Source organism: Condylostylus longicornis, unplaced genomic scaffold, assembly GCF_029603195.1.
Source record: "Condylostylus longicornis isolate FDR11 unplaced genomic scaffold, ASM2960319v2 ptg000163l, whole genome shotgun sequence".
Classification (NCBI taxonomy): domain Eukaryota; kingdom Metazoa; phylum Arthropoda; class Insecta; order Diptera; family Dolichopodidae; genus Condylostylus; species Condylostylus longicornis.
Genome location: NW_026578131.1, coordinates 655,563 through 679,766, shown reverse-complemented (window position 1 = coordinate 679,766; position 24,204 = coordinate 655,563). Strand labels below are relative to the sequence as shown.

Here is a 24,204-nt window from a genome sequence, read left to right as displayed (position 1 = left end):
ATGAACAAATCCCTGATACATCAAATTACATACACTCCTACAACCTAATGACAGACTTCAAACTTGATGACACACTTAATGTAATCAAATCAAACAAAAATTTCTTTAAAGTTTAAACATATTATATATCTAATTTTTTGGAAATGTCTTTGATTGGAAAATTACAAGACGAAAATATACCATTGGCAGATGATGATCCACAAGGTAAATTTTAAAATAATTTTGAATACATTAGTACGAAATTGTTACATTTATTAGTAATAATTAATGATGATGATCAGAAAATTCCTAACGGAAGGTCAATGGACTCTTTACAATCATCGGAGTCAAATGAATCTAGTGTCTCTATAGGTAAATTATAAACTTCATTAAACAAAAAGTTTATTTTAAGAACTACCTTGATCGAATTTGTTTATTTTTAGTTGACATAAATCCTGATGAAAAGGAGGAAAAAGCTAGGCTTATATCACAAGTTCTTGAGTTGCAAAATACCTTGGATGACTTATCACAACGCGTCGATAGTGTGAAGGAAGAAAATTTAAAATTAAAATCCGAAAATCAGGTACTTGGGCAATACATTGAAAATTTAATGTCTGCCTCGTCTGTATTTCAATCAACAAGTCCTAACTCGAAAAAAAAATAATTCTATTTGTTAGTATGTATATTGTTTTAAACAAGAATTGAAAAAAAAGACAAATGCGTAAGCATTTTCTAAATTGCACGTTATTGAAATTGAAAACCACATCTTTAGTACTTTTCAAAAGAGCATATCGAGAGATATTGTCAAGTGCTAGATAGCTTTAATGCATATTTGATCATAAAAAATATTTTAGTAAAGTTATAAATTTTGCTCTTGCATCATTGTTTTCCGTTTTAAGGCATTAGTATTACTCTAAGGCTTAAATAATTTTAGTACCTACTTCGCAAATTATATTATTTTATAAACAAAATATATCTTACTTATCAAGAAATAATAAAAGTGAATTTTAAATGGAATAATATGTATTTAAATAAACTACTGTTACATTTTGATTCTGCATATTTCTAAACAACATTATTTTGTAAGGCAAAATGAATGTCATCGGTGCAAATATTTAAAATAATTTTTTGATATAAGTCATTACGTGAATGTTCACAGATTATTAGTCTTTGCGAGCCTAACTTGGAACAAGTCTTAAATACTTGACTGATTGATGGTAATTTTTGTCCTGAAAATGCAGCAATTGCTTCTATCTGTGTGTATACACCTTTGAATATTACCTCCTCGAGACCGGTTCTGGCTACCTCTGCAGATATAGCTTGCAAAAATATTTTTTCTTGTTTCGAGCAACTTTTAATGGCTTGAACTTTAGCACTGGAAATCATTTCTTCCAATGCTTTTTGAACATGATCCATTTTTACTATGGTATCCTGAGAAGTTTGTTGTTTCTCAGCAATTTCGGTTGCTCTTCTGCAAATATCCAAAGCTCTTCGAGCATCTCCAGACACAGCTGCAACTTTTCTAGCTACAAGCTGTAATGCATCGCTTTTAAAAGGATCGTACTCTATCAAGCGGGATTTAACAATTTCCTGTAATTGCTTATGTGTATACGGTTGAAATGTTAAACGCGTCAGACCAAGTCGGGAAGTAACTTTACCTATCAAAAGTCTTTCTGGCAAATCCATTGTATTAGCAATTGATATCACAACAAGCTTTGCTGTTGTTTTCGATGGCCAATCTAACAAATTGTAAACAACATCTTGACGACGATTACACAAAACATCCAATTCATCTACTAAAAGTACAGTCGTTTTTCGCCTGGGAGTAGGAGTTGTAAATCTTTTTTCTAAAAGAGATTGTGACTGTTCCCAGGATAATGGTTTTCCAACTAATTGTTTGTAAATTTGTACATAAGCTTGACGTGGTTCAGTAAGCCTCATACCGTTTATCTCGATAAACTCAAATTTAGGTATTTCTTCATTTGCAGATTTCTTTTTGAGCGCAGAAATAACTCTTGTTACAGTGGCAGTTTTACCTGCAATTGTTAATTTGGATTAAGTAAAATTTAATCTACACGTTATGTTCATATTCTCACCTGTGCCTGGAACTCCTGATATATACATACAGCCTCCGGTTTCACTAACAATTTTATGTTCAACAAAATTGTAAATATTTTCATATTCACTTTCTCGGCAAGGTAAACATTCTGGAACCGTCGAAACATGCAAATTTTCACGAAGTACTTGCAAATCAGATTTTCGGTTATAGTTAAAGTCTTTCCTGTTACTAACAGTTGCTTCCAAAGAGCTTATTTTAATATATTTTTTACGTTTTACAGGGGTTAATTCGTTATTTGTAGCATTTGGATTACTTTTAGCTTTCTCTAGAGACCTGCAAGATGTTTTTGAATTTTGTGTGATTTTATCATAAAACCGTTCTTCAACAATGTTTGAGAGTTGTATATTTCTTTTTGGAGTTCCAGATCTAGAATTAGTTTCATTCGGCGTTCTTAAAATGCTTTTTCTGCGAGTTGCAACTTTGTTTTCATATGGAGAACTTTCGAATATTGTTTTACATTGTCTAATAACCAATGGATCTTTCTTATTATTCATCTTATTTTCAGGATAATAAATAACTGAATTTTCATCAATCACTTCTTCATCCGCGATACTTTTTCTAGATCTTTGAGATACACGTAGTTTTATATTCAAATTATTTGCATTTATTTCGTTTTTATTTATTATTGAATAATTTAGATATTCTGGCTCGCTTGCAGTGCTGCAATCGCTTTCGTAAGTTAGATTACAAATTGCAACAGCACTTCTCTTTTTACTTTTTGAGGTTTTAATAGATTCTGCTTTATGTGCTTGAAGTTTTGTTTCTGAGCATTCTAATAAAGGTAAAAGTTTCTTGACAAATTTGTAACGGCACGCAAATTTCCTGAATTTTGAACTTTTCATTTTAATTAAAGCTGCAGCAGATTCATTGATATTTCCTTTTACTATAGTGCATTTGCCTTGAATTGTTTCAATCGATATATCATTGTCGTATGGCCTATGATCTTCAATTACTTCTTTGTCAAAATCTATTTCTATTTCATCACTATCGTAATGCCTAGCTGGTATAGTTTGAGGCCATGAGTACCATTGGACAATAGCGCGAAAAGGTTCATTTATTAAAGGTGAAAATTTGTCATCGAGCTCATATAATAATAGAATTTCAGCAACATCACATCCCCGAATAGAATCTGAAAGTATTCTATATTAGAATAAATTCCTCTGAAAATTTTTATTTCATTTTTGTACCTTGATCTTTAGCATCTGCATTTGACACTAACACGAAGTCACCACAATTTAATGTAAAAGAATCAAAGAAACACTTTTTGTAACTCCTAATATTTTTGTATTTCAAATTATGGACCAAGTTTGCTGCGGGCTCAACTTGGTTTCCCATCCACAAAACGGGCGCCTCATTGCTTGCAATTCCCATTACAATTATTTATATCCCTGTATCTCTAAACGAAGATTATGTAAAGCTCATATCACGCATTGTTCTTTTAATTTTATCATAATAGCTACACTACATAGTACATAGAATATTTTTACCCGCCAAAGTTATGTTATTGGTTATTCAACTTTCAAAAACACAAAATAAACATCAAATTTTGTAATAGATTATTAATTACAAGTGCAGCCAACTGTTGAAGTTAAATGTTATAGACAAGTAGTATGTATATATTTTTGTAGCAAATTTTAATATAGTGCAGTACTAAAATAAAATGGCTTGGAGTTTGTTTTTGCCGATCAATTAAATTTTTATTAATTTTAATGGAATTATTTCGTCAAAAACCTAGCAAAAATACTTTCAAAATATAATTAAGTGTGCACTGTAAATAATAAATATAAAATATTGTGAATTAATCGCCAGTTTAGTTATTTAAATTGAAATCAAAAATTTGGTTTGACGCAGAAGCTTTGATTGTATGAAAAAGTAGCGGGCGCTTCACCTTTATTGTCTCCGATATTATTTAAGAGCATTTTTTGGCGACTATATAATATGTAAGTTGATAGATTTGAAAAAATATCTCAAAAAGTTTCAATTTATAATATGTAATTTGAAACAAAAAAAAAAAAAAATACCGCATTTCATTATTGAACAGGGTTGATTTTAATTTTGTGCATAAAAAAAAGCCCAGTGCCACAAGGCGAATAATTTCTATCTTATCTATGTATATAAAAAATACAGGCGTGTATAAATTTTTGAAATCTGATTGACATTATTTTTTCGCCATTCGAAGCGAATTGAAAAAAGAGCGTCATTTTGTCATAAGCCGTAAAAATTTAATTTATGACTGAAATGAGAAGCCCCCTCTTTATTTGGAAGCGCCAAATGCAAAAAATATTTTATATTTTAATTGTTTTTATAATAGTTTTAGAATATTGCCAAATGTATTGTAATTTTTTAACTTAAATGTTTACCCGGTACGTCATAGTAGTGGATGATTTTTATTAACAATTATTTCCCTTTTAAAAGGGATTGATTTTGATTTCGCGATGTTTCAAATAAACTTGGATGTACATAATTCATATTCATATGCTTAAATAACAAAAAGTTTAAATATTGTTTCTTAATTAAATCAATTTCTTTTTAGATTGTGTTTGTTAATGTATCAATAAAATAAAAGTAAAAACAAATATGGATGAAGCGAATGAACAAAATTTAACTAGTATAGCTTCTGACAAAAACCAACATCAAGATGAAGATAAAGAAAAGTCGGATGCGAACAAGAGTGAACTAGAATATGAAGAAATTTCAAATACATCAGAAAGTAATAAAAATGAGGAAGAAGAAAATCGCGATGAAGGAGAAGAGGAAGAAGAAAGCGGAAATGTTGGAGAAAACGAAGAAGGAGAAACTGGTAATGTTAGAGAAAATGAAGATGAAGGAATTACTAATGTTAGAGAAAATGATGAAGAAGAAAATGACAATGGTGGAGAAAACGATGAAGAAGAAACGGATAATATTGGGGAAAATTATGAAGGTAAAGAAAATATACATGAGGAAGTTGAAAGCCAGGATAATGAAAGTAAGAGGGACAACGAGGAGGTTGATACAAGTCTGCATTTAGAAAAAGATGATAATTATAATTTAGAGAAGGATGCAACTGAAGGAAACGATGGAAATACTGACGAACAGGATGAAGAAAATAAAGACAATGAAAATTCAATTGCGAGTGATCACGATTCTCAAGAAGAGAATGAGAAGGAACAAGCAGATGTAGAGAATGAAAATGATGAAAATTTAACAAAAAATGATCAGGAAAATAGTAGGCCAGATATAGAAGAAGTTGATGCTGAAATTTCACTTAGTAAAACTAATCAAGAAGATGAAGAAGACGTATTATCAGATGATCGTACTCAAACTACCGAAAAAGTCAAATCAAATGAACAATCTCAAATGGATGTAGACTCTGAAGAACCGGCGGCTAGCAGAGTTGAAAGAAATGATGATATTTTTGACGAAACTTCAAAAGAAAATGAAGGACAAGATATTGAAATGACTGACATTTCGCAAAAAGAAAAGCCAAAAGAAAAAGACAAATTCGATGAATTATTTGAGAGTACAAGGAAATCAACCAATGTTCAATCAATGGATACTGAAGAATATGAGAAAGATAATGAATCGCAACAAGAATCTGAAGCAGAACCGTTAGCTGAAAGCCGCGACGAGCCGGATACTACACTTCAAACTGAGTCTGCGGAAAATGCAGAAAACGAAAGCGAAATAACCGAAACTCAAACTGAAAGTAAGCAAAAATAAAATTTTATAATTTTTTAATTTAAGTATTTACAAGATAAAATATTCAACTCAAATATTTTAATATATACAGATAACAACTAATAAAATTTGATTTCAGATGTGCAAGAAGAAGAACAGGGAGAGTCAGCTGACGTTTGTTTAATCCCAGATAATGATGAAGAGTTAACCGGTGCAGAAAAGGAACAAGCAATATTGGCAAGACAAAATGCCGAAAAAGAGGACGCAGAAAAGGAAGAAGCGGAAAGTGAAGCAACCCGAACTACTACTGAACATGGTAAAGGTAAGTTAGAACTGAATAAAACGTTTTTGTTTTTAAAAAATATTTAAATTTTATCATATTTTATATAAAACGACATACTTCATATCCAAGTTGTATAATCTTAAATTTCATTTAATTTTTTGTAAATCGACATGTAATCATTTTGTAATATGATGTTCTATATAATATTTAAGAGTTACGTTAACAAAACCTTATAGCAGTGTAGAAAATTGTTAAGCTATAAAAATTGATGAGTTTATTACTATGATAAAGTGATATAATGTGATGTGAAAGTGAAATGTGATTTAGATGTAATTAATGCTGTTCTAATATTTATAGACATAGTTATCTAATAACAATTAATTGGTAAGTTTTATAGACTACTTTTTTAAAAATTTTATTATATATGTATATACCAAGATTGTACACTATTTTATTTTTTAGAAATACATATATGTGGCTGCAGCAAATTGAATCGTTTTTTAAATAATTATATCAGCACAACAATGGTAATTTTGTTCAGTTATCTGTCCCATTTTTTAAAAGTGTATATTTGACAGAGCCTTTGAATAAAAATTTTGTTAAAGTATCTTAAAATTTTTATATTAAATTTTTTTTTTAAATATATGTATTCTGGTTTTGCCCATACGTTATCTTCAGTTTTTGATTGATAATTACAAAGATAAGTAAAATCATCACGGCATTTAATTTTACTTTATAACTCTGTTACAAGAATTCATGGGGCAGATGGCTCTATTATTCTCATTTCTAAAATAAACCAATAGTAAACTATTAAACTTCAATTTTTGTTTTCTAATATTTTATTTTAGATAAGAAAAGGAATTCGGTTTTATTTCTTGGAAAGATTCAGATACTTTAAATTTGAAGCAGTAAGGAGTTAATTTACAATAAGTCAATATTCTCATTATGTACTTGTATGCAATTTATTTTAAATAAACAAATTAAAAGATAAACATTCTTTTTAATATGTATGGGGAAAGCCAGTCAAAAAAATTTTTCTAATTTGAAAGCCTTTAAAAATAAACTGTCAAAAATATACAAAAATATAGTATACAAATTATTTTAGGATTATATTTATATATAAGTATATTATATTTTTTATTTTTATATATTACATATTTTTTTTTCTTGTAGAAACGCAAGAGCCAAATGAACTACAAACTATTGACGACACAGTCCTTGAACTCGATGTGAGAAACGACCAAGAAGGTCAAGCTGAAATATCTTTACCTACGAAAATCGCTATAACATCAATAATTCATACTGATGAAACATGTGTGAAATGCAATGAAAAAAGAAGTTGTGAATTTCGATATAAATCTGACGAAAATGAGCCATATGTATATATTTGCAGCCAAGAGTGTGGTGATGCTTTTATCGATAAAGAAAGCGACAAATATTTTATAAGAAAGCGCAAATTTATTGTAGAAGATTTAATTGAACCCAAAACGGAAGCTTGTATTTTATGCAAAGAAGTTAAGGAATGTAAATACACTTTTAAGCAAGATGAGGATTCAATATATATATGTGGTGATGACTGCTATAATCTTTTGTCCAAAGAAGAACCTGATAAATTAAAATTAAAGAGAAACTCAATTCGTGTTAAAAATTTAAGCTCCGAAATCACGCAGGATCAGGCAACGAAATCAAGTACACCGGAACTGAAAATTATAGCCAGAACGGCACATGAAGCTGAATTGGCAAAGTTAGATAGGGATGCCAGTTTTGAACGTAGATGTTCAAATTGCTTGATGTCATTACATGTGTCAGCAGAAAATCTTATATGGGAAACAATGGATTTTTGTAGTCAACTTTGTCTGAGTAAATACCAATACTCTATTGGTGAAAAATGCCGAACATGTACGCGTTCGGTTTCTCAAGCAAGTCTTGGAAAATATTGCGTTCGTTTTGGATTTGAAATTTGTCAATTTTGCTGTGCAGCTTGTTTAGATAAATATAAAAAAAGTTTAAAAAATTGCTCATATTGTCAAAAAGATATTTCAAAGACCAATGAAGGATTTTTAGCTCCTGTTGGAGACAATGAACAATTTAAGGATTTTTGTAGCCAGCATTGTATGAAAAAATATGACACCTCAATGAATCCAAAAAGAAAAACAAAAATTGAGCAATGTTCTGTATGTAATAACAAAAAAATGGTACAAGTAGAACTAATGTTGGATGGACGTGGTATAAATTTTTGTTCCAGTCCTTGCTTTTCTGCCTTTAAATTTGTAAATAATATAATACCAGATAAATGTGGTTTATGTTCAAAGCATTTTGAACGTAAATCAATTGAACATTTCACAATTCATAATGGAAATACTGCACAAATATTTTGTGGAAAAATTTGTATGAATATGTTCATAACTCAAAATAGGAAAATTGTATTTTGTCAATGGTGCAAAGTAAAAAAGTATAATTTTGACATGATCGAAAAACAATCCAACAATACTAACGAAAAACTAATGTTTTGTTCACTAAATTGTCTAGTTTTTTATGGAGTTTCTTTAAATAGAATAGCAAAACAGAAAGTGAAATGTGATTATTGTTTATCAGAAAAGTCACCACAATATCATCTGACAATGTCTGATTCAACTATGAGAAATTTTTGTACTTATCAATGTGTCATGCAATTTCAAAGTAGATTTTCTTCGACACCACTTACACTAGATAGTGCAACTAATCGTCAGAGCAGTATAAGCGATTTGGAAGAAAATAGTAGAGGAGATTTACCTGTTCCAACTGGTCTACCAAAAAGGATCAAATCAAACGTAAGTTCTGTGCAATCTTTGCAAGTTCCCCTAACAGCTACGCAACCAACAATACCTATTATTGCAAATATTACGTCTTTGGCTTCAGAATCTACAGCTCGTAAAAAAAATCGGGCTCGTTCAAAAAATAACATTGAAATTACATATCCACAAATTACGCAAAATCTGTCTCAACATCGTTCATATGGATCACAAATTCATTCATCAAAGTCTTCGGTTATGTATACGGCCCCAAAACCAAAAATACCTAAAAGAACTATAGGAACAACGACAAAAGAGCCTGCGAATAAAACATTTGTTGTTGAACTACCACCAGATCCAAAATTAAAATCCAATATGAATACCCAATGTGTACCGATAACAGAAACAATAGGAGTCACATGCAAACCTGAATCTTGTGATTCTGAAATTCAAACTGATAGCGATTTAAGGTCGAAAAAATTGATTCCAGTTCCTGTGCCGATTTATATACCACAACCTTTACAAGGATTTCCTTTGCCCAGGCCAATCCCAATTCCATTTGCGTTTCCAATACCAGTTCCCATATTTATTCCTACAACAAAAAATAGTGCACAAGGTATTATGAAGGAAATAAAGAAACTTCAAGATAAAATGCCAGCTGACCCTTATGAAGCTGAGCTTTTAATGATGGCCGAACTAGTAGCTAGTGATAAAAAAAAGGAAGAAGAATCGGATGAAGAAGCCAACGACGTTTCTTATAATAATGATAATTCTTATGGAGAGGATGTTCTTCAAATGGCTTTAAAAATGGCAACAGAATACGATGAACCGCAATCGGATGATTTAAGTTCCGCCATAAATAACGACAATTCCAATTTAATGTACCATCAAATGCAAATAAATCAAAGGTAATTTTGTTTGATCTTATCAACAATATAAAACAATTAAACAGAAAATTAATTTTTTAGAACAAACCGTGGCAAAAAAAGAATAAGTCCAACAAATAATATACCGAGAGAAAATAATGTTCAACCAACAATTAAAAAACGTCGTCCCTCGGAAGACCCGGTTGTGGTTACGCCTAGTCAAACTGCCCCAACTGAAAAACCAGACGCAAATATGTGTCTAAAATACACATTTGGTGTTAACGCTTGGAAACAATGGGTTATGACAAAAAATGCAGAAATAGAAAAGAGTACAATAAGAAGGAAACCATTCAAATCAGAGTTGCTGCAAATGACGGCTGATGAATTAAGTTATTCGCTTTGTTTGTTTGTAAAAGAAGTGCGAAAACCTAACGGGACAGAATATGCTCCAGATACTATTTACTATTTAGTTTTAGGTTAATATTTTTCTTTAAATTTTAAGTAATATACTAAATTTTAAATTTTATAGGAATCCAGCAATATTTATACGAAAATGGAAGAATAGATAATATTTTCACCGATCCATATTATGAAAGATTTACAGATTGTTTAGATGAAGTTGCGAAAAAATTTTCTATATTGTATAATGATTCTCGTAAGAAAACTCGAATATTTAATATTTTTAATATTTTTCATTACTAAAGTGTCCTGTTTTTCTTTAAGAATATATTGTTACACGTGTAGAAGAAGAACATTTATGGGAATGCAAACAATTAGGAGCTCATTCACCTCATGTTTTATTGAGTACTTTGATGTTTTTCAATACCAAACATTTCAATTTAACGGTAATTTTTATATTTATGAATTTTTTTATATATATGAATACTTATAAAAATATTGTGATAAATTAAAGACTGTAGAAGAACATATGCAATTGTCATTTTCTCATATTATGAAACACTGGAAAAGAAATCCGCAAGGAGCAAAACAACCTGGTTCAAGAAATGTCCTTTTGAGATTTTACCCACCTAACACAGGTCAAGGTAAGCTTTCTATTTACTTTTTTATAAATTAGTTTTTTTTTTAATTTATGTGAGTTATTGCAGCAGATAACAAAAAGAAAAAAGTTTATGAGCAACAAGAAAACGAAGCCAATCCTTTAAGATGTCCAGTCCGATTATATGAATTTTATTTGTCAAAATGGTATAACATAATTTTGTTTAGAAAATAATATTCATAATAGTTTACTTGATAATATAATTCGAAGTGATTTCACAAAAAAATTCTCTTTATAGCCCCGAAAGTGTTAAAACCAGAAACGATGTTTTTTACTTACAACCCGAACGTTCATGTGTACCAGATTCACCTGTTTGGTATTCAACACAACCACTCAGTCAAGATAGTTTACAGAAAATGCTACATCGCGTCAAAATGGTTAAAGAAATAAATGTTGCGCTATTAACAATATAAGATAAATTCAAATTAATTTTAAGCATTAAAGAAGTTTATTATCGTACAAAAATGGAATACTAAATACAACATGAAAAAAAACAAAAAAAAAAATAATATTTTTCTATATATATTATATTTTAAGAATATGTATATGTATGTAAAATTGAATTCCGGGAATGTAATCTAAATTAAATGTTCTGATTTGCAAAAATCACGGCAAGCCATGTTGTAATTTAATTTGTATGCTTGCAATGTTTAGGCATATATTTCATATTCATAAAAGATCGGAACCATAATTAAACAATATGTGTATGCGTGTATATCCATATATATATATATATAATATTCATAGCCATATATATGTATATATATTCATAGAGATAAATGCAGATATATTAACTTGTTTAGGTTATGATAGTGATTGTTTAAAAATATTAAAATGAAATTATTTAAAAAATAATACTTCAATTGAAATTTTATGTAAGTAACCCGTACGCATACCTAAAAAATTAATGAAAATTTTTTAAATTTGCATAGGTATTTCCAATTTAATTTATTCAAAAGTTTAATCCTGACATTTGTAGTAAAAGTAAAATTCCTTGGGATGTGTCTTAAAAATTTTAAAAAATTGCACATGTATACGGGATGAATACTTGTACATAATTGCTTAATTTTCTTAACCATAATATTTTTTTCTATTTGCTGAAACTTATTTTTTTGACTATATCGAGTATGATATCGATTTTTCGTTCTGTACCATTATAATATATTAAAACTTATAATGAAAAGATTTTTTCTTTTTACTGCATTGAGGAATATGTCGATAAATTGCAATTTGTAATGAGTTTATTTTAATGTAATAAAATATAAAAAATTTATTTGTTTCTAGCAGAAAGTTTACTAAATAATTTATTATGTTGAGATTTTCTATATTTTTTGGAATTTCAGGAATTAATATACATAACTAGATTCTATCTAACTTCTATTTTATAAGCTAATAAATAATATAATATAAAAATCTTTTTTAATTTCCATGTAATGACATAAATCACATTACCGGAAAAGTAAAATCAAATAAGAAAAATTGTAAAAGTGAATTAAAATAAATTTCAATTTAAAAAAGTTTTTAAAATTTTTTAATTTTGTCTAGGAAATTTACTTATTAAGTAAAAGTTGTTTTTGTTTATTACTATTTTTATTTTATAAATATAAATAAAGATAATTTCCAATTAATTGAAGAAGTTTATATTTTTTGCGTACATATAAATATGAATACTCACATCGATTAGTACTTTATTTATTTAATTACAACTATTTATTTATTTAGTTGCAAAAAAAAAGCTGCATTTTGGTATAGCAGATTAAAATATATCTAATCGATTCTTGGGATTTTTATTGGAAAATCCTAAATTTAATTAGGTTTTAATTTAGGTTCTATTTTCGCTCAATTTTTATTTCTTCATATTTTTAGATTTTACTACTTTTTTTTTAATTTCAATAGATGCTCAAGTTCAACTAGTCGAAACGCAAGATGAAGTTATTATTGAAGATGATGAAAACAAAGCCTCAAACGAAGCATCGAAAAGTCAAGAAGCTGCTTTGTCAAAAACGATCATTTCACTGGTTGTAGGCACTGATCAAACCTGCAGTCAATGTAATCAGAATAAAAATTGCGAATATCGTCTTAAAGACAATGAAACAGGAGAATATATTTATATATGCGAACAGGAATGCATTGACAAAATTATGGGTGAAAACAACGACAAATATTTATTACGTAAACGTAAATTTATGATAGAAGATTTATCTGAAGAAAAAGTAGAAAATTGCCTTGTTTGTCAAACAGAAAAAACGTGCAGTTTTTATTTTAAACAAGATGAGGATTCCCTATTCATATGCAGTACAGAATGTTTTAAATCTTTAGACTCAAAAGAACCTGATAAATTGCGTATGAAGCGTAATTCTATACGAGTAAAAAATTTGGGCGGAGTAAGTATGTCTCAAAGTGAAACTCCCGCCGATTTGAAAATTGTTGCACGTACGGCACATGAAGCAGAATTAGCAAAATTAGAACGTGAAACTAGTTTTATGCGTCGTTGTGTTGGTTGCAATCAAGAACTTCAATTTAGCCGAAATAATTTAAAATGGCAAACTTTAGATTTTTGCAATCAGCTTTGCTTAAGCAAATATCAGCAAATGATTGGTTGTAAATGTCGTATGTGCTTTGGACCTGTTTCACATCCCAGTCTTGGAAAGTATTGTGTACGATTTGGATTCGAAATATGTCAATTTTGTTGTGCAACTTGTTTAGATAAATACAAAAAAAGTTTGAAAAATTGTTCTTATTGCCAGAAGGACATCTCTAAAACAAGTGAAGGATTTCTAGCACCAGTTGGAGATAACGAGCAGTTTAAAGATTTTTGTAGTCAAAATTGTATGAAAAAATATGACATATTGACCAATCCTAAGAAGAAAATACGAAATGAACAATGTTCTGTTTGCAATAATAAAAAGGTTGCTTATGTGGATTTGTTTATTGATGGCCGAGAAATAAATTTTTGTTCAAATCCATGCTTTTCCGCTTTTAAGTTTGTTAATAATGTTGCACCAGACAAATGCAATTTGTGCTCAAAATATTTTGAGAGAAAATCTACTGAGCACTTCACAATTTATGAGGACAGTATTGCGAAAATTTTTTGCAATAAAATTTGTTTTAACATGTATATTACAAGAAATCGAAAAATCGTTTTTTGTCAATGGTGTAAGGTTAAAAAATATAATTTTGATATGATAGAGCGTGCACCCAACGAACTATCAGATGGAGTTATTATGTGCTCTTTAAATTGTTTAGTTTTGTATGAAGTTTCCTTAAACCGAATAACAAAACAAAAAATGAAATGTGACAATTGTTTAATGGAAAAAACACCGCAGTATCATTTGACAATGTCAGATTCATCAATGAGAAATTTTTGCACTTATCAATGTGTTATGCAATTTCAGAGCCAATTTTCAACAACGCCCTTAACTTTAGAAAACGAACCTAGTTCACTTACGCAAAATAAATCAGGAACATATGATAGTCAAAGTCCCTTTCCTACTGGACTTCCGAAACGTATCAAAGCGAGTCAGAGCGCTGTTCAAACTTTACACATTTCTCCAAAACAACCAACAATGCCTGTAATTTCTAATATTACATCATTAGCAAACGAAGCTCAAAGGAAACCTAATAAAAGGCCATCAAATGGATCACAAGCAAGGCAGCAATCTCGTGGATACAGCACAAACCGGTTGACCTCACAAACTGTCGCAACATTGTCTGTTCAGTCAACATTACATGATTTTAGTCCTTTACCAACTTATAAAAATAGTGTTGGAACTATGACAACAGAAACAAATGTCAAAACAACTATAATTACAATTCCACCAGTTCCTCCGAAGATATCAAACAAAAGAATAATGTGCAAACCGGTTACTGAAACGAAAGGTATTACTTGTAAACCACTTTCATTTAATACCGGTGTGCAAACTGATGAGGATATGACAGCAAAAATATTAATTCCTATACCCGTCCCAATTTATGTACCTCAGCCATTACATATGTACTCCCTGCCATTTCCAGTTCCTGTTCCCGTACCTTTACCTATTCCCATACCAATATTTATTCCAACGACTAGAAATTCCGCAAATGGCATTTTAAAAGAAATTAAAAAAATTCATGATAAAATGCCTTCTGATCCGTTCGAGGCTGAGTTGCTGATGATGGCCGAAATGGTAGCTGGGGACAACAAGAAAGAAGAATCGGATTCAGACGATGAAGATGAAGCACCTGGACTTCCAACCGAAAATTATAATAATGATGAAATTGTTACCACAAATAATGCTTATGGTGAGGATGTCTTGCAAATGGCATTGAAAATGGCAACTGAATATGACGAACCTGCTGTTGATTTAGAGTCAGCAATGACTGCTAGTACTATAACGCAACCCCCACCAGGAACCCAACCAGCACCCGAAGAAATGGAGGAGGATGATCAATCTATGCTTTATCAAATGGCAATCCAGACAACCCCGGGGTAATTGGTTAAATTTGTAAAACAAAATATCTTGCACTTCTAATAAAAATTATATATCCGAATACCGCTAATATTTATAATATTTTTTATAACATTAAAGAACTAGAGGTCGAGGTCGAAAACGCACCAATACCCCTAGAGGGGGAGGAGCAAAAAGAGGTCGTCGCAATGATTCCACACTTCATCAACCTGTTGAAACAGTACCTGTTCAAGCATCGCAACCTATAGTTCCAGTAGAAAAACCGGATGCTAACATGTGTCTCAAATACACATTTGGTGTTAACGCTTGGAAACAATGGGTTATGACGAAGAATGCTGAATTAGAAAAAAGTCCTGTCCGACGAAAACCTTTTAAGTCTGAATTAATGCAAATGACGGCTGATGAATTAAATTATTCACTTTGTCTATTTGTAAAAGAAGTTCGGAAACCAAATGGAACCGAATATGCACCAGATACAATTTACTATTTAGTACTTGGTAAGATTTAATTTAATTTTTTATTCATTAAGTCTCTATTTATTAAATAATGATAGGTTTATATTTGTTAAAGTAAAAATAACTGCTATAGGTACGAGTACTAAACTATCATAATAAATACATGATTTATAAATAAACTTATAATAAGTAACACATTTAAAATAATTTCTCTAATGTAATAAAAATTGCAGGAATACAGCAGTATCTATATGAAAATGGAAGAATAGATAATATATTTACAGATCCATACTATGAAAGATTTACAGATTGTTTAGATGAAGTTGCTAGAAAGTTTTCCGTGTTATACAATGATTCTCGTAAATATCATTATATATTTTGTAAATTTAAGATACAAAAGTAAAATTATTCGTTTTTTAGAATACATTGTTACTCGAGTGGAAGAAGAACATTTATGGGAATGTAAACAATTAGGAGCCCATTCACCCCATGTTTTACTAAGCACTCTTATGTTTTTTAACACGAAACACTTCAATTTAACGGTGAATTACGTTTAATATGCCATAACTTAGATTTGTTTGATAAACTTCTTTATTTAGACGGTGGAAGAACATATGCAACTATCATTTTCTCATATTATGAAACACTGGAAACGTAGCCCTCAGGGTACTAAACAACCTGGTTCTAGAAATGTGCTGTTAAGATTTTATCCACCTCAAGCAGCTCAAGGTAATTTTAAAAAATAGTTTACTTAAAAAAAGATGTATATTTTAAATACATACATACATATTTGGTAATTATTTTTGATATTTTCAGACTCCAGAAAGAAAAAAGTATATGAGCAGCAAGAAAATGAAGCAAATCCATTAAGATGCCCCGTAAGATTGTACGAATTCTATTTGTCAAAATGGTACTTTCAAATTGTTTTAATTTTTGTTTTTTGTGCTTAACATGTTTTGTCTTTATTTCATAAGTCCGGAGAGCGTAAAAACAAGGAATGATGTATTTTATTTGCAACCAGAACGTTCGTGTGTACCAGATTCCCCCGTTTGGTATTCAACACAACCACTTACGCAAGATAGTTTACAAAAAATGTTGCATCGTGTAAAAATGGTTAAAGAAATTAATGTTGCGATTTTAAACATATAATATATATAACCATAAGAAATGTGAAATAAAAGAACTTGGATATAGCATTAGTTTTAAGTGTTCGGAAAACAACAAAAAAAAAATTAAAAACTCGTTTTTTTTTTTTAAGTGCTTCTTTAAAATATTTACCATAATTTTGATTTCAAAAATTTCATTGTTTGCTAAATAAAATCTTAAAAGTTTATTTTTAAATGTGTAAAGAAAAAGTTTAAGAAAGTTTTATAAATTTATTGTTATTTGGCTTCTATCTAATTTTTACGAATTTTTTATTTGATTACAAAAGATAAACGGAAGTAATCCTAAAATTTATTTTCTCCAAAAATAATTGAAAAAATAATATTTCATATTTAAAACAAATTTATATTAATAGGAAGCTGTGTATTTTATTGATAACTACTAAGTTTTAAGATCACTTACTATGATATAAGAATTGTTTTAGTTTTCCTTTATGCATTCATAAATAACACAAATGTCAAAATATTTTTAAGAAATAATATACATATATGTATCTTATAATATAAAATATTGTAAGTAAAAATTGCTTTTTGAAAAATTGAGCAAGGGTAGAAATAAATAAGTAAAATTCTTAAGTATAAATATTTTTTTTATTCAAATAATGTTTTCGTTAGAATAAATGTTTAACATCGATTTTTCGTCTAAACAAGGTAAATTTATTTGATGCTTTTCGTTTGTTAAAATATAGCAAGCTTGAGCAAAGAACACGTTTAAAATTATGTCTAAATGGCTGTTTTATATTCGTCCTAGTATGACTGTACGATACAAAGAGATGTTTTTCTGGGGTGTCTGCAAAAGTTAAGGAATTCCTCCTCCAATTCACGAACTGAACGATATCTCGAAAATTACTTCTATCTTGCTTTCTTTAATATCTTAATTCAATATCGCAAAGATTTGAAGTAACGTAACGATTACAAGTATTAAGCACTTTAAATTTTTATGCAGCCATTAACACCTTTGCATTAAACTGCATTTTTCTCTTCATTTTCTTTCTTTATTAAAAACTTAAAGACATTTTTTGAATTTCCACTATAAACAAATTATTTAATTTCCATTGCGTAAGTGTCTGCAGAATATGAATTAGCGAACATTTTCTCTAGTTTTTTTCACAGTAATTATAGTTCCCGAGGGTCCCAGTAATTGTAAAACATGCTGAAAATTGTTTTGGAGGTTCTTAAAATTTTTTATAATTATTTGATAACTAAATTAAATAACTATATAAAAGCTAAAAATTTCATGATAAAGTATCAATTACATAACAATTTTTATTATTTATTTTCTCAATTTTTAAGTTAAGTTATTTACACAAAAGCGAGTAAACGTAAATGTACATATTCACACATAAAATGTTTATGCATACTTATTTATTTTTTCTTACTTAAAAATGACATAGGGTTACTTACCACCTTGATTAGAAGAATATTAATTTAACATAAACGAAAACCAGGTCTGACACAACTCATCAAAAGCAAGTCTTTTACAAAAACTGCTGAAATTTTTTTAATGAGTTACGTAACTTTTCCCTTTGCAGTCAGAACATAAAAAGTACACCAAGAAACTTTAAGCGGTGCTAAAAAACTGAAAAATGTATCGAATTTGCTGTTTAAATGAGAAGCTTAAAACTCATGTCTTTAATAAAGCGAATTATGTATATAAAATAAGTAATCGATTCACAATAAACAAGTACATATTACTGATATTTACATAAAAATCTTGATATTAGAGATTGGAATCGCTCACATTTTTACTGTGATTTCAACTATTTAATCATAGTTAATAACTGATATCAAAAAATCGTATTAATTTTATCCAAACTAAAATAATTGGAATGAAGTTTTACAATATTTTTCATTATACGAGCATTACTCTCAAATATGACAAACTGGAAAAATGGCGTGAGAAAACATTTGGCAATGCACTAACTAAATTATAACGGATTATAGTTGGTTTCTTTGTTGATTGAAAAATAGCTGTAAATTGATTTTAAATATATGTATGTATCCATAGTTAGTTATTTAAACAATATTTGTTTTAATTAAATTTGAAATTTTATTTCTCTCCAATAATGTTATAAAAAACATCATATTATTTTTATTGCCTATGACAAGATTAAAAATTATTAATTTACAACAATTTGTTTGTTATTTTTTTTTTCATATATAATAATGTTACAAAGTATAAGTAAATAATAAAAATAATAAAGATAGATAGCAAAATTATTAAGTTAAACCGTTATAAATTTTTTATAATTGAATTTTCCTCACTTCATAAAAATAAATAATAATATTATTAATAATAACAATAATGATAATAATAATAATAGTTACAATATTCAATACAAAATGATAATTTAAGGTGTTAATTCAATTGTCTAATTTTTGTTGTAAAAATTTAGATTAACAGCCCACAAACAATGAAAAAAGTTTTATTTGAAATGGAACCTAATTCAAAAAAAAAAAACTAAAAAGAAATTTGAAAAGTTTTTTAAAAGATATTACGAGATTTATGAGAAAATTTTAAATTTTCTCTTAATGGAAATATAAAACATAAATAAAGATGAAGTAATAAGAAAACGTTTATTAAAATTATTAATTCTTCTAAAATAAATGAATTTAGCAATAGCACTGAATTTTAAGTATCTTCAGTCCAAATTTCTTTGAATGACAATTTTTGCGAAGCTTTAACTCAGTTTCTAATGATATATAATTATTAATGTACATTTAATTTCATAATTACTAAAAATTATTCAGCTGTAAAAATATAGAATTAAAAAATTAACACATTACTGTGCGATTTATGTAGGTATAACCAAAAAAGTCTAAAAGACTGACAACTTTGTTTTGGCTTTTCATTCCCTCAAATTGTATAGATAATGATTTGCTTTTGAAATAAACCGAGATATTGTTTTTTCAATTAAAGAAAAAGGAACATAAATTGACACATACGAAAGTATAATTTCTATAACATTATTAAAATAATGATAATAATATAATTTATAAAAGTTAATATATGAAAATAATAATAATGAAATATGTAATAATAACAAAAATTTTCATAAACCCAATATTGCAAATATATAACGTTATGAATATGCAGTACCTTTTAAATATGTATTCTATAAAATCGAAGCAGTTCATATGATTTAACTGCGCGCTAATAATATTTTCGCTATGTTTTTCAATAATTTAGTGCTGTTTACATGAAGCAACTATATTAGCAAAATTTATTTATGAATATTAATATAGTGCAGTTTCCATTAAGTTAACGAAAAGGCCCAACACAATGTTGTTGAAAATTAAAATCGTAATTTTTCAGAAATAACTTAAAATCGCATAACTTAACCCTTCTTCGAAATAATTATTGTAAAAAAAAATTAAATAACATACTTTAACATTCTTTAAAAAAAATTGTTTCAAACGTACATGTATTAAAAAAATCAAACAAATTAAAACATTTTTTTTTTATAAAAAAAAAAAGTATAACATTATTTCTTATTGTTTTTTATTTTAATATTTCAAATGTGAAAGTTGAGGTTTCATAAAAAAGGCATGAGGTGATGAAATTTTTGTGTTGTATAACAAGTTATTATTATAAATTTTATAATTATATAATAATAATTATCATTTTTGATTGCACTTTTTTTTGTTATAATTTTGTTATTTATTGTATTTTTTCATTTACTTTCGTTCTTTAACATTAAATCTATTTTTAAAAATTCTATTCTATTTTAAATTTTAGTTTTTTTATATTTATTTGTTAATTATTACCTGTTTATGTTTCTATACAAATTTTTTAAATGAAATATAAATATTGTTTCTATGTTGTTGATTTTATTTTATGTAGAATATTGTATAATAGTTTTATTGTAATATATGTTTAATGAATTAATAATAGTAATGACTAATAATCAAGTACGTATACAAAGACTGTCAAAGTTCAAAATTTATAATACATTTTGAAAAAAATTTGGAACAAAAAAAGCATCACCAATTTGATGATAAATCAATAATTTGACAATCTTCTTTTGAACTCTTTATTTTTAAATTATTACTTAAAATTTTTTACTATTTTTGGATTTTTTTTAATGAGAATTTTAGTGAATAACTAAAGTAATTTAAGTCATAGCTAAAATATAGACCTTTAAAAAAAAATTTTTTTTTTTTTTTTAAATAGTATGCAAAATTTTATAAAACGGAGAATGCTCAAAAATAATTTTTTTGGAAATATTAGTCCATTGCTCTCATTGTCCTTATTCCATTCCCATTAATTAAATTACTAAAATTTCTAAAGTAAATGTACTGAATCGAAATATCTCAAAATTTTAATAATGAATGACATACATACATATATACGTATGTATTATACTTAAGGCTTCATCAATAATGTCAAATGCCGGTCGACAACAATTGCATGTGATAGTCACCAATCAACAATCAGCATCAATTATGCTAAAACAAACTTTTGCATATCAACTTTCGTATTCAATTTTTTAATGTAACCAGTTTAAAACTCTTTTTGCAACAAATTATTCTTGATTTTTATATTTTTAGAATAAAATTACTTATCCTCTTCAAAATTTTTTATTTTGCATAACAACAAAGTCGGCAGTTAAAATTTTTTTATTATAAAAATGCCAAAAAATTTTAACAATAGGACAGACAATCGAATTTATTAATTAAGTGAGATTTGTTTATTGCATTATCGGCTACAATACACATATAGACAGACATATCTTGACAACTGCAATATCGACTAAGATGCAAAAGAATTCAACGCACATTTTACATTATCGATTATACCTTAAAATTTGTATTACTTTAAATTGCTTTTTTTTTATCGAATTTTTGCACTTTTTATACAATATTGTAAAATAAATGTTTTTACTCAATATATTTATAGATACCATTTTATACATTTTTATACATAAAAAACAAAAATACATTTTTGTGCAAAAAACACAAATTCTCTAGCTAGCAAATTGTCGCTTATAATAAAAATCATAAAGAAATTTTACATTCTCTCATGACATTTGTATTTTACGATCAAAACAAAAAGTTATGAATATTAACATAGAAAACATTAAAATAATAATTTTACTTTTTTCGTAACAATACTTTGCATTTAAATATAACTGCAATTTTTATAACGACAGTAACTAAATTCAAATGAGTTACTTTAAATTCTTACGTTTCAAATAAGGTTTTGCTGTACTAATAAATATAATGAAATAATTATATAAAATTGAAATTTATATACAATTATACATACGTATATATAAATATAAATATTTTATATATCTACTTATTTATATTTCTTTATACTTTATTAAAATTATATTACTATATGTATGTATATGAAAGAAGTATAATGGTTAAAAACCTAAGAAAAAATGAAGTTAAAAATTTTTTATTAGAATTTTTAAACATACATACATATTATAATATGTATATGTAGATATATTCTTTATACTTACATGCACTTATACAAAATTATTCTGTTAAATAATCGTTATATGTATATTTATATAATATGTATATATATATATATATATATATATATATATATATATATATATATCTAAATATATAATATATATATGTATCTAAATGTTCAAGAGAGCAGAAATTGTATAAAATTATTATAACAATTTATTGGAGACTTAGAAAACATAATTTAATTCAGAAATTGAAATAATTAATCAATTTCAAAATAAATTTTAAAAAACTGCTTTAGAGTTTTTTGATAATTCATTTTTTTTTTTTAATCAAAAGCCAATAATTTTTGAATCTATTTCGTGTTTTATGAGTTCCGTGTTATGTTTGTGATATTTTAAATTATGAAATGTTAATATAAAAATTAATACTATTCTAGAGATAAGTTTAATTATAGAATTTATTAAAAATGTAAAATTATAAGTCTTGCCATGTATTTTTATATAATTTTTTAGCATGCAATACTATGACTAATTCTTTTTATGTTTAACTTATTTTGTAAACAATATTTCTCAATTGTATTAAATATATTATGTACATATATTTATGTATATTTTTAAAGCAAAAAAAAATATGTGCCTGCATTTGTACATACAAGATATTTCAGCATCATAATAGTGGTAATTTTTTTTCTTAAGCAGGAATAATATAAAAATAACAAGAGATGTCTTGTATTTGGTGATATTTCGCACCATTAACAAAAGATTAATATTTTCGGCATATTAACATCAAATTTTAGAAGATGTCTTTTAAAAATAAAATTTTATTCTAAATATATGTATACCAATTTTTAAAATCTTGCTCCTTATATTTTTCTAGCTATTAGTTATTATTTATATATAAAACGAAAATCAAAAGAGTAATAAAAATATGAAGCATATTATCCAAATTTTATTTTCAATTTATCTTAAAATAAAGCATTCGCATTAAAGTGTTAACTCTTACATAAAGGAAAAAACATGTAACAAGATTTCTGGTTAATAATTGTATTAAACTTACATAATAATTTATCTTTAATTTCTTCTCTACACAAAATTTGCAGCTTGACAAATTAAAATTCCAGATAAATGGAATTAAGTAAATACATTTCGTAGAAGTGCATTTATTTAATTAGAATTAGAAGAAATATAGTTTTCAGAATAAGAAATTACCTTTGTAGAACTTAGTTTGGAATCGATACGAGTATATTATAATCTATTACAATTCAGATATACTACATATAAAAAAATTTATTTTCATTAAATCCATAAATCTCCTACACCCACAATTTATATGAGTTTGAGATATTTTCTATCAGGGTCATTAGGAATTTCAAATCTTGCAGAATTTTTAACTTATTTTTAGCACCAATGTATTTTTTAAGCTGCATTTCAATTTCAAAAATAAGGTTAAGTAAAAAAAAAAATCAAGTCAATTTTTATACAAAATTAATTTCTTTAATTAATAATCAAGTCATATCAATATTAAATATGTACGTTAACAATTAAAACGAAAATAACAGATAACAAAAACTTTTTTTCCGTAAAATTATTTAAGATTTTAAGGTTTAAAATGAAATTAAACTTATGATTCCTTTTTAAATAAATATCTAAGTAAGAGAGTTTGTTTGTTACTATTTGTACCACTAATAGAACTGTTGATAAGGAGCAATTTCAACATGAAGCAAATAATTAATGATTATGTATTTTACCAAACAAAATAATTCACAACATTTCATAAAAATTTTTTTTAAAGGTGTTTAATTTTTATGACAAAATTTAAAAATTTTTTGTTTCTTTAGTTTTTTATAGCTTATTTATAATTTTCCAATAAACATGTCTCTCTTCAAAAACTTAACAATAAAAATTCTCCTTTTTCAATCAAATAATTTAAAATTATTTGTTTTAAATATATATTTTACATTAAAGATT

General features: G+C 27.1%; 3 protein-coding genes across 6 annotated transcripts; 2 read left to right on the top strand and 1 right to left on the bottom strand.

Moving 5' to 3' along the window:
- Window positions 1-49: 49 nt before the first annotated feature.
- Window positions 50-999, top strand: LOC129616179 (short coiled-coil protein B). The gene is made up of 3 exons (XM_055531667.1): window positions 50-204; window positions 259-351; window positions 423-999. Exons 1-3 carry the CDS (start codon window positions 144-146, stop codon window positions 641-643), a joined length of 375 nt encoding a protein of 124 aa, XP_055387642.1. The 5' UTR covers window positions 50-143; the 3' UTR covers window positions 644-999.
- LOC129616178 (origin recognition complex subunit 1) lies at window positions 985-3,591 on the bottom strand. Its single transcript, XM_055531666.1, has 3 exons — window positions 3,286-3,591; window positions 2,076-3,227; window positions 985-2,015 (listed from the first exon to the last, which is right to left on the bottom strand). Exons 1-3 carry the CDS (start codon window positions 3,467-3,469, stop codon window positions 1,045-1,047), a joined length of 2,307 nt encoding a protein of 768 aa, XP_055387641.1. The 5' UTR covers window positions 3,470-3,591; the 3' UTR covers window positions 985-1,044.
- A 163-nt stretch (window positions 3,592-3,754) lies between these two features.
- On the top strand, window positions 3,755-17,167 carry LOC129616250 (zinc finger MYM-type protein 3). Of its 4 annotated transcripts, none has more exons than XM_055531802.1 (10): window positions 3,755-4,038; window positions 4,632-5,786; window positions 5,898-6,080; window positions 12,632-15,203; window positions 15,304-15,680; window positions 15,872-15,997; window positions 16,059-16,180; window positions 16,238-16,367; window positions 16,455-16,548; window positions 16,613-17,166. In XM_055531802.1, exons 2-10 carry the CDS (start codon window positions 4,676-4,678, stop codon window positions 16,785-16,787), a joined length of 4,890 nt encoding a protein of 1,629 aa, XP_055387777.1. In that variant the 5' UTR covers window positions 3,755-4,038; window positions 4,632-4,675; the 3' UTR covers window positions 16,788-17,166. The 4 variants fall into 4 exon arrangements, with proteins under 4 accessions (XP_055387777.1, XP_055387780.1, XP_055387779.1 ...); XM_055531805.1 differs by lacking the exons at window positions 12,632-15,203; window positions 15,304-15,680; window positions 15,872-15,997; ... (2 more) ...; window positions 16,455-16,548; window positions 16,613-17,166 and adding exons at window positions 7,215-9,720; window positions 9,781-10,154; window positions 10,208-10,333; ... (2 more) ...; window positions 10,788-10,881; window positions 10,974-12,195; XM_055531804.1 differs by lacking the exons at window positions 12,632-15,203; window positions 15,304-15,680; window positions 15,872-15,997; ... (2 more) ...; window positions 16,455-16,548; window positions 16,613-17,166 and adding exons at window positions 7,215-9,720; window positions 9,781-10,154; window positions 10,208-10,333; ... (2 more) ...; window positions 10,785-10,881; window positions 10,974-12,195.
- Window positions 17,168-24,204: the final 7,037 nt, after the last annotated feature.